The sequence below is a fragment of the Schistocerca gregaria genome, chromosome X (assembly GCF_023897955.1).
Source record: "Schistocerca gregaria isolate iqSchGreg1 chromosome X, iqSchGreg1.2, whole genome shotgun sequence".
Taxonomy (NCBI): domain Eukaryota; kingdom Metazoa; phylum Arthropoda; class Insecta; order Orthoptera; family Acrididae; genus Schistocerca; species Schistocerca gregaria.
This window is the reverse complement of record NC_064931.1, coordinates 336207192-336219334: the sequence shown is the minus strand read 5'-3', so window position 1 is coordinate 336219334 and position 12143 is coordinate 336207192. Positions and strand designations below refer to the sequence as shown.

General features: G+C 36.1%; 1 protein-coding gene across 1 annotated transcript in view; it reads left to right on the top strand.

Moving 5' to 3' along the window:
* The window catches only part of LOC126298058 (voltage-dependent calcium channel type A subunit alpha-1), an 860595-nt gene that overhangs the window by 294084 nt on the left and 554368 nt on the right, over window positions 1-12143 (top strand). The window contains exon 20 of the mRNA XM_049989377.1: window positions 10640-10900. Coding sequence (XP_049845334.1) covers window positions 10640-10900 — 261 coding nt within the window. The remainder of the gene's footprint in view (window positions 1-10639; window positions 10901-12143) is intronic.

Genomic DNA, 12143 nt, shown 5'->3' with positions numbered 1-12143 from the left:
TTATGCAATATTTTTATGTTATAATTTTATCAATTTTGTTAATTTCTTAATTTAAGCCTTATTTTGTAAACCAAAAGTGTTTTTCAGTTCAGCAAATTCAGGGCAACATAATTATTGTACCATTTGTCAAAATTAGACACTCTTAAATGCCAAAATAGAAAAGTATTGTCTGTGAGGTAGAAATTACAAATACAAATATCTCTTTAAATAGTAAGTTTTTGTAAACTCTGAAGAGCTTACTGTAAAGAGAGTCTTTGTCTGGCACACAGTTTTAATCTGCCAGGACGTTTCATGTCAGTGCACACTCCACTGCAGGGTGAAACTCTCATTCTGGAAGTTTATGGCGGGCTTTTTATTATATTCCATTACGTGAAAAGCCATGAACTGTTTTCTCACTGAAATTCTTAGCCCTATGTGTTCTGTAGGAATATAATATGTGTAATAATTCTTGAAATACATTGTTTTTACATAACTTAACTATATTTCTGCTGTTGAATGTTATGGAGGTACTCATTGAACTATAATGTTTCATAAATGAGCCATGGAACAGGGGATTCATCAGTTTACAAGACTATAAAATGTTTATCAATTACATAATGAGAAGAAAAGAAAGAAACTACGTTTTTAAGATGCAGCATTGTAGCAAGTGGATCCCCCCCCCCCCCCCCTCCCAAACCTCACCCCCTCCTTTTGTCCTCTCCATCTCCACTCTCCATCATGCTACATTCTTTCATTAGCCTCCCCCCTTCCACCCACCCCCACAGTAGGTAACTGGATAATTCAATGTAAAAAAGCCATAAAATACATTAAGCACAAGCACTATACATAAAATGCATCTGAAAATTACTATACACATAGTTTTTATAGAACATGAAATTTTCATGGTGGAAACAAAATTATTACTTCTGAATGATACATCCATTGAGATTTCCAACTTCTAGTCATTACATGTACCACATTTTAATACAAAAAATTATGGAATGAGCTGATCATCTTTTTACAACACGAAATACAAATTTTCAAAATACCAGAATACACAGTTACGTAAAGAAATTAAAATGGTTCAATCTTCTTAGCAGTGTACATTAATTCTTACTTCTGAGCAAAGAAATTTCTACATTTTTCAAACATTGAGTAATGTAATTGTTTTTCCTTTCGCTTTTTGGAATGTCCTTCTTACATACAGTTAAATTAATTAACTTCAGTGCCCAACAGGCATGATATATGCTGAGATGACAAAAGCCATGGGATAGCAATATGCACATATACAGATGGCAGTAGTACTGTGTACACACGGTGAAAAAGGGTAATGCATTGGCGGAGCTGTCAGCTGTACTCAAGTGACTCATGTGAAAAGGTTTCTGATGTGATTATGGCTGCACAACGGGAATTAATGGACTTGGAAAGTGGAATGTTAATTGGAGCTAGATTTATATGTCATACCATTTCAGAAATCATGGGAGATCCAATATTCTGAGATCCACAGTGTCAAGGGTGTAGTGAGAACACCAAATTTCAGGCATTACCTCTCACCAAGAATAACGCAGTGCCCAACGGCCATCACTTGACTGACAGCAGCAGAATTTGTGAAAAGTTGTCTGTTGCAACAGTGTGGCGAAATTTAGCATTAATGGGCTGTGGTAGCAGACAACTCATGTGAGTGCCTTTGCTACCAGCACGACATCACCTGCAGCACCTATCCTGGGCTCCTGACCATATAGGTTGGATCCTAGATGGCTATAAAATTGTGGCCTGGTCAAACAAGTCCCAATTTCAATTGGTAAGAGCTGATGGCAGGGTTCGAGTGTGTTGCCAACCCCACAAAGATTAGGACCCAAGTCAACAAGGCACTGCACTTGCTGCTGGTGTCTTCATAGTGGTGTGTGCTGTGTTTGGAAGGAATGGACTGGGTCCTCTGGACCAAATGAACCCAATATTGACTGGAAATGGTTACGTCTAGCTACTTGGAGACCATTTGCAGCCATTCATGGAATTCATGTTCCGAAACAGCAATTCAATTTTTATGGATGATAATGCACCGTGTCAATGGGCTGCAATTGCTTATGGATATTCTGGAGAATTTGAGCAAATGATTTTTGCCACCCAGATCACCTGCCATGAAACCCAGTGAATATTTATAGGACATAATTGAGAGATCAGTTTATGCACAAAATCCTGCACCAGCAACACTTCTGCAATTATGGACAGCTATAGAGGTCACATGAGTCAATATTCCTTGAGGGGCTTCCAACAACATGTTGAGTCCATGCCAAATAGACTTGCTGCACTACACCAGCCAAAAGGAGGTCTGACACTATATTAGAAGGTATCCCATGATTTTTGTCACCTAATTGTACAAATAGTAAATATCCACTAATTTTCACACATTGTACATGTCTTCTGCAGTCAACAAGTTTTGGCCTGGCATGGCTCCTATTACTCAGAGTTCATAGTTGTTATATGTCACTGGAATTCATTGTTCTTAATGCATATCATGAAAGGGAAACACAACTTACATTAATATGTACATATGTATTTTCGACTGTCATGACAATCATAACCTTTTGCATGATAGTTTCTCATATTACATTATATTCAAATAAATAGCATTTCATGAAGTCCACAAAACCGTACATTCATTTCTAACCTAATGAAATGGAAGTCATAACTGTATAGCTAAACTTGATATAAAAAAGCAAGGAATCATTTGTTTCATGTAATCAGCTTCTTACCAAAAGGATCAATGTCACAATGTCAATTTTTGTTCAGTCACACCACTTTCTTTACAAGTAATTTCAAAATAATTGCTCAGCCAGGAAAATACTCCAAGATATCACAAAATTACATGTATAATACAATGCAATTCAAGCAGCAAAGTTACTGTGTTCATAGTGTTTCATTATTTTGAAAGCAATGCCTATTCTTAATAATGTCAATTGAGGCACACATCAAATATATTCACTAGGAAAAAATATTCTGAAAAGAAAACTTTACATTACTCGGAGCTCAAACACATTGTTCTTCAAATCAGGTTTTTATAAATGATACTAATTTTCATCATAGTTCTTCTGCTTTAGTCTGTCTACAGTTTTTCTTTCTCATGTCACATGACTATTTGCATTATTAATACACTTATGACATATTTCTAACTGCCTCCTTATATATGTTTATTTTTCTCCAGTTACTAGAGGCCTGCCACAGAGGCCACAGAGGATAGTATATTCATAGCTTTTACATTATTTACATGTTTTTACCACTTTGAGACATGTCATTGATTATCACTACATATTTTACTTTTGCTGAGTTGTTCTTCCTATCTTACTTTAATTTCTCAGTTACATAAATTTATGTTCTTACACCATCTGATTATTCACTGGCAAGGTCACTAACCATTCCCTGACACTGAAAAATATCACATTATTTCCTGATATGAGCCATCTACTACTTTATTAACTCTCATATTAATAGAAAATTGTCTTGGCATGATACAGCAAAATTCATAACACTTTTTTCATCTCCCTGACATAGTCAAAACAACTCCAGCAAAGCATATTTTCACACTCTCTCAATACTTTTTACCAAGACAACACTTAGTTTATTAAATACAGTTTTACAGCATTTCAATAAATTATTCATGTGCTCTATTACAAAATGAAATGTGCAATAATAACACTTCATTACGTTTGCATATAAAGTTTGAAACATAACATAAACTGTGTTGTTTCCTCATAATATACTAGTCAGGTATACTAGTAGAAGTAGATCGTCATTCAGGAAAGGCAGGAAACCCACAGCCATCTTGAGGCTCATTGTTTGCCAAAACACATACAAAGAATACAAGCCCACTGGAGGCTTTTAAGCACTGATTTTTATTTTAACCCCTGGTTCCCAGCCTAGTTTTACATAACTGAGTGAAGTTCCACATTTACTATCAAATCAATTTAAATTACAGAACATCCCCACCACAGGTATTTGAAAATAGCATTCGCCACATTGCAAACACTATTCTGTTAAACACTTTATTAAATGAAAATTACTTTATTCACATAGGTTACTTCGTTGATAATTTTTAAAATCTTAGATATGTCTACTATTACTAATTTTGTCATTAATGTATTTGCTTTGGCAAACCTTACTTCTCCAACCTTTTCACTCCTCACGTGCTTACATTCTGTCTCAGTTGCACTTACATTGTTTTCAACTAATTGCAAATCTTTAATTTATTGCCCCTTTCGAATATCTAACCCTCCAACCTGACATACATGGTTTGACTTTTTTTGAGCATTGTCCTGAAGCGTAATGTGTGCTTGAAAATTCTTTGGATGTCTCAATGTGCCACTGATCAAATATACGTGCTTTTAACACAATTGTTAATCCTGGTATGGGAAACTTAAGTATAGATAGCATGCATATTTTCTTGGACATCTATACCAAACAAATCAAAAACACCCATGCCAAAAGCATTTGGACAAAGTATGAGTGAACTACCAAGAATGCCACCAATGTAGTCATACTTTTATATTTTGCTTGTGAAGTGCATCCTGAGACTGGAATATTTTCACCATCGTATGCTGTGAAATGCAGACATGATTTCTGGAGCTTGGGGTGTCCCAACAGCATATCTGTATTCTGATTAGTTAATGTGACTGAAGCATCAGCATCTTAACTGGGATGGTACAGTTTGATTGCAAATTTATAAAGATATGAACAGTTTGTGATTATTCCTCTGAATATGGTTGTTAGTTCTGACTTTCAAAAGACTGCCTTTGTCTGATTTATGAGTGACGGACTGTTTTGCTGTTCATCTATTTGAGGAGAGCTGATTGAATGAGCAAAGTTTTTCACTGTGCTTGTAGCTTTGCCATTGTAGTGCTTGCATCTATGGTCCTGTGAGTCTTGCCAGAGGAGTGGGTGAGGAATCAGAATGTGAGATTATATTGACTACCATCTTCTCAAATCTAGGTTCATAGGGAAGAAAATTTACTTTTACATTCTTTCGTAGGCGCATTTTCTGTTTGTGGCCTGACTTATGGCAGTGTCGGGCATTCCAAATGGCAGAAGAACAAACTTGCAGGAAAACTGGCTGGACACACTGTGTACTGCATATGCCACTGCTTGTGGCTGTTGCAAACATGTGCCAAGCAGGGTTGAGCCTGCTTAGAACTTTTTTTGGTCAGTTTTGCAACAACAGGCATGTTAAAGTCTAGTTCAATGAAGGTTTGCAATTACTAAGATTTGATCATTTTGAGCACTTCATGGGGACTAGGATAGCGATGCATAAAAATCTCATCTCATATTCTATTGTCAGTGAGGGTCTGAATAGTTGCATCATGAAGAATTTTGTCATGAAATGAGTCTCGAAAAGCACAGTTAAATTTACAGTTCCTAGCCATGCCCCCGAGTTCAGTGATCCATTCCTTGTAACATTGATTACTGTTATGACACATGCAAAACTGTTAGAAATGAGCAGCAGCTACTTAGATTGGGGACTAGAAAAATTCCTTGATTTTCCTAACAACTCACTCAAAGTGTAGAGTTTGGGGTTCTACTAGGGGGAGCACTTTTTGACACATTTGCACTATTTCTACTCCTACCCATGAAAAAACAAAAGAACATCATGGGTCACTTGAGATTTTGTAGGTTGAAATATGCTGCTCCAAATGAATTTTTTATTCCGTCCACTCCTCTTGTTTTACATCAAAGGAGCATAAGGGAGGAGGCAGCATCTGGTGATCAGAATTATGTGCTTCAACTGTAGTTTGCCACTGTACATTTTGTGCATCCAGCAGTTGGGTGATGCTTAAAAGTAACATTTGTATTTGTTGGCTCTAAAACTGGGTAAGTGCAGTGAGTGATGGCTCTCCAGTAGTTGCCATTTTAAGCAAAAATTAAGTGCACTTTAAGACACAAGAAAGAAATTTACAATTATTTTCCCACACTGCTGAAACAGAAATATTGATTAATTTGGTGATGTTTGGAGTTGAGGATGTTTAATCACATCTCAAGAATCCAAACCACTATGATCTCATCCTTGTCACCAAAAACATCTGTTGTGTCCTGTATGAAGTGATTGGTTAAACCTGGAACACTCCATACATTTCATAAATGACTAAAACATCCATACATTTATTTACATTATATACAGCACAATAAAATTATACATAGCTGCAGTATCAATTATACATAGCTGTAGTATCCACACTGTTTCAAAAATAATTCTGTATGATAGTTGAATATTAATAATGTTGTACATTGTCTGTAGTTGTATTTTTACTGCGAGTCTTCTGAGATCTGGGGACTGGAGCTTGGTGTCTGCCATCTTAAAAAGACACATTGATGGATACCTTTGCATGCAGTGAGTAGAAGAGATGAGTCATACCGCTATCTTGCAGGAGTATGGTGAGCCCTGTAAAAACGGGGGTTCACAGTGGAGGACAGACATGTTAGACCAGAACCTTGATGACGAGTATGCCTGCCCTCATATTCACATGCAACTGACATCAGTGTGTTGAAATGATACATCTTCTGCACAGAAGTGGACAGTATGCCATGTGTAGTTGACATAAACACTGTCGATAATGCAGATACTGCTACTGCCATGGACTTGGTGTCCTGGCTAGCCTCACATGTGTTCTATTGTGGAAAGAGCTTGGGATGTTATTGGACATGAGTGTACCTCCACATCAAGCAGGCTGTTCATAGAGACATGTGCCTTGTGTTTATGAACTTTATTCTGCTTGGGAATGGTACCACGATACTGTTGCATTACAGGTAACATTTGAGGTCGCAGGATATCTGTGACATACCATTGTTCCATGAGAGTTCAGTCAGTCAGTACCAGCCATAATCTGCAATCATACTTGATGGCTTCCCACACCATGATGCCAGGACTAACACTGCTTTGCCCTTCCACCTCTCCTCAGGTCGCTTCCATGCTTGCTGACGATATTCAGCCAGGGTAGTACAGAACTGTGATTCATGATTGAACACAATGAGATGTCATTCATCATCAGTCCATGCTTCCCTGTCAAGGCTCCACTGTGAACTCAGCCATGTAATTTTAATTTTAACCTATATATGGGGTCTCCTAGTCCTGTTGCTGTTAGCCTCCAGCCAGTGGTGCAGGATTACACAGAATGTTTCAGGGAGTCTATTACTTGTTCGCAGATGGCAGGTGTAGATGTGAGGAGATTACAATACTATGGCAATCCTCCCTTGTGGTGGTCATACATGTTAGACCAGAACCTTGATGATGAGTATGCCTGCCCTCATATTCACATGCAACTGACATCGGTAGACTGTCACATCTGAATGCACCACAAATATGGATATTCCTCTATTTGACCAGCCAGCCAAATGGAGATGAACAGTGAAGCCCCTTTCAAACTCTGTCAGATGCTGATAACACCGTGTGACACAAGTATGTGCCAGCTCCGTGTTCTTCATAGTGATCACTCAACATGTGACACCATTTGTACCTGTTATATAACTTACCAGGTCTGGTAACAACAGTACACATTAACAGTACTAATGCGCTCCAGTGGCTGTGCTACCTGTCACAGAGAATGGCAACTCTAATTATTTACATATATGCCTGCAGTGTGTATGTGTATAAAGTTACATTGTCATCTGATAATACCTTGTTGGTGCTTCACCTTTTTTGTCAGGTTATGTATTTGATGAATGCAGAAAACAACTGAAATTAATTTTCATACCTGATGTCTGAACCCTCAAATATACAACAGAAAAGGATTGTGTTCAGCAAATACACAAACTGGAGTGGCTGGAGTTTTAAAGAAAACAGAAATCTTACCCATATTCAGTGTGTGTTTTCTGTTTGTTCTTTATTTTTTTCCTTATTCCTACAGTTAGCCAGTGATCTTTTATTCACTGCAGATCAAAATTCTGTACAGAAATATTTCTGAAGATCAACCATTTTTATACTGACTTTCATAGAGTATTAACAGAGAATGAAATTTTTGGTAGGATGCAAAATGTGTTTAGTTGGAAGCATGTTTTGTCATATTCTGAAAAAATCATCTTATCACTATAAAGCATTTTTAATGTAAAAATCTGTATCTAGTCACATCAAAGAATATTTGGTGAATTGATCAAACTCTTCATGTTAAAGTTTTTTGTGAAATGTCTACACCATTTGATTGTGCAAACGTACAATATCCTGAAATAAGCTCATTTGCACTGACTTGACACATAGTACATTATAAGAAAGTATACACAGCTATCAGTCTAATTTCATGCTGGGGAAGTGCTTGAAATGAGTTTTTTTTTTTTTTTTTTTTTTTTTTTTTTTTTTTTTTTTTTTTTTTTTTTGTCATTAGCTGATTTACCACAAATGAGATTACTCTGACCTTTGAAAACTACAATTTTGCAGGTTTTCACAAAACAAAACAGTGAAATCATCAGGGTAAAAATATCAGCACAAATTGATAAATTGTGGAAAATGCTGGAAAGTTCGTAATGGTGATCTATTAAAACTGATTGCGTAGATTGTGTGGACCAATACTTCTATAAAAATAATTATAAAAAACTTAAATATTTTGCAGTTTGTCTTTCATTGATTTTGTTTCATATAATATTTTGTCGGTTACTGTAGGTAGAAGAAATTATTCACTGATCACAAGAAAATAATTAGGATCATACACCACTCCACTTTAAATAATGGAAATATTACAAACTGTTAATAAAATACTTACAGTTCATTTTTTATGGGTTATTTAAACTAACAATCTATACCTGTTTGGAAATAACAATGATGCTCATGGATATAGAAGTGGCATTCAGTATTCTCTACTAGATCTAACTTTGATGCAGAAGGAAGTACCAATATATATAAAAGTAGATTAAAGTAGTTTATTTTTCACAAATCCTTTCATGACTCATACAGATTCCTGAAGGGAAATAAGTATTCAAAGTTCATGTCTGTATATGGTCTGAAAGCAGATTTTGACTAAATAGAAATAACTACTGTAGAAATTGCTTATTCCATAACATCGTGTTTATCATAATTATGTTCAATGGAAAAAGGATCACTTGAACAACATTTGAGAGAAGTTAAGACCATGTGATGGACTCATCTCTGGTTGAGCAAGTGCAGCATGCAGTTAGATCCTGCTACAACTGTTCACTGCAGTGTGACCAACAGCTTTGCCATGTTGGTAACACCAATTTCCAGCCAGCCAGTGAAGTTAAGCAACGTTAGACTCAGTTAGTTCTGAGATGAGTGACCATCCATGGAAAACTGAGTGCCGTTGGTTGATGGACATGCAAGTTGCTGAAGTGGTGTCCAATTGAAAGATCTGTACCATGGCAATGTGCCACATGTCATTATTATTATTATTATTATTATTATCATCAATATTACTGCAGGACATTATAGAGACATTTCTCAAATAATAATTTGACTAACTCTGAAAGAGAATCATTGCTATTTTTGATCTATGTAGATATTGTTAAGAATGCATAATGACCTAGTTAAAATGGTCGCATTTGCTGATGATACAACCATCTGCAAGAATGCAGCAAGTAAGTAGTATTTCATGTAAAGCTCTTTACGTATAATGAAAAATCCAGGATGATATAATTATAATATTATGGAAAGGATGTAGTGCTACTCATCACATAATGAGATGCTGAGCTGCAGACAGGCAAAACACAAAGAATTATAAACAAGTAAGCTCTCAGCCAAAAAGCTTTCATCTGAATTAGATGACACACACACACGTCTGTGCAGCTGTCAGAGATAGTGGTCTTGTGTGTGTGTGTGTGTGTGTGTGTGTGTGTGTGTGTGTGTGTGTGTGTGTGTTTCAGACAAAGACCTTTTGTGGCCAAAAGCTTACTTGTTTAGCCATCTTTCTGTTGTGTCTGTCTGCAACTCAGCATCTCCATTATATGGTAAGTAGCAGTCTATCCTTTTCATAATATGTTAAAAACAAAGATTCCAAGACTTACCAAGCAGGAAAGCGCTGGTAGACAGGCACAATAAAATGACACACAAACACACACACAAAATTTCGAGCTTTCCCAACCGTGGTTGCTAAAGCTCGAAATTTTGTGTGTGTGTTTGTGTGTTATTTTATTTTGCCTGTCTACCGGTGCTTTCCCGCTTGGTAAGTCTTGGAATCTTTGTTTTTAATATATTTTTCCCATGTGGAAGTTTCTTTTCATAATATTGTTTATGTTTAATGTTTGAAGCATACGGAAGAAGAAGAAAATGAGCAGTAACATACAAACTTAGACTTCTGCAGGAGGTGACAGCTTGGTTTATCTTTTTGGAGTATAATTCTCTGTCACACAGTAAAATACAATGAAAGTGAAAAAGAACCAACTCTTCTACAAACTTTCAATGGTCTACTTTGTGGAATGTAAACTTTAAACAAGACTAATGAATACTGACAAAAAATTTGGCATCCTTTTCTTTTTCACTGTACGTTATGAAACATTATCATACCCGAAAGCTAGATAGGTTGTATCACTTTTCATGTTCATTGTTCTATGAGCACAAAAGACACTTACTTGTTTTAAATGTTGTGTGCATTATGTTATCTGGAAAATATTAGAAATGCAGTTTTGTGAGGATATTGTCAAGTTTTGTAACAACAGGTTTCTTTTTGTGTTTCAGTGGAAGCAAAGCGGGTCAAAATTTATCTACTATTAAATCTCTCCGTGTGCTGAGAGTCCTGCGTCCTCTAAAAACCATTAAGCGTGTTCCCAAACTTAAGGCTGTGTTTGACTGTGTTGTAAACTCTCTCAAGAATGTCATCAACATTCTCATCGTGTACATATTATTTCAATTCATATTTGCTGTCATTGCAGTGCAGTTGTTTAATGGAAAATTCTTCTTTTGTAATGATGAAAGCAAATTCACCAAAGATGAATGCCAGTGAGTACCTATGTTGCTATAAATATGTAATGTATATTAAATTTTTAAAATAGTGTTTGGCTTTTGTAGACAAATGCTTGGCAATAACAAAAGTCAAAAATAGAGGTTCTCAGGTGTCATATTTCTACCTCTACTTAATGTTTATATGTTCATAAAATAATTTTCTAACTTATATTTTAAAATTACAAAGCATATTTGAAAAGTACAGAGAATTACTGGGCATTAGTAGTACAGTTGTGTGATTGGGAGATGATTTATAATTTATTTTGGAAAGCTTTACCCAAATGTCAGAGACCAGCTCAGAGAATATTTTGTGTTTTTGAGAATGATCATCAGACTGACCAAAACATGCAACTTTTTAACAATTTTGCCTCTTAAGACTGATGAAGATGTGAATAATGCAGACTTTGTGAATGGTTTTAAAACATCACTTACAGACTTCCTGACCTGTGTGATCAACATTCTTTGTTTTCTAGGAACTCTCTTTCATCACAAATGCGTTACAGTATCTTACTTTCCGTATGTCCCTGGAAACAGGTGTCAAATACATGAAGAATTACACTGTCTATCATACCTTAACATTGGTCTACTATAGACTCAAAAGTCTTCCTTGAAAGCCAACATCATGTAAATAATTCTATGGAATCAAATTTCAATTTGTGAAAAGATACATCAGCTGGGAGTGACTTGGTGTTTGACAAGTGAAAGGCCTTATATAGCACAGCAACACCACTTGTGCTACACATTCAAGAATCCTTTCTCCACTCTGGTCCTGACATTTATTGGCCAAAGGAGACCAATACTAAAGCACTTTTACTATGGTCTTGTCCAAAGCAAGATTTCAGTATTTCACTTTACGTTGTGCAGTGCTTAGGAACAGTTTATGGAAGCAGTGTCACAGATAAATAGAGCCTAACAGTTAGTTAGACTCATTTCTGACAACAGGATATCATTAGAATCTTAGGCATCATGTATTTGGTGGCATGCACACCTGTCCTCAGTTTGAGTACCATTTTCACATAGTTTTAGAGTTGTTGGTTTGGTTGTCCAGCCTGAAGTTAGTTTGACCCATTTCTCCATACCTGTTGCTTGTCTGCTATCCTACTTCTTTCTGCGCAACTGTCATAACTCATAACATCAACAATATATCTTTTGTGCTCATAAATATAAGCCTGTCCCTATGATTTTTTCCCTCTACCATCCCTTGAGCTACTGTTTTGAGTGATGACATATATCCAGATAT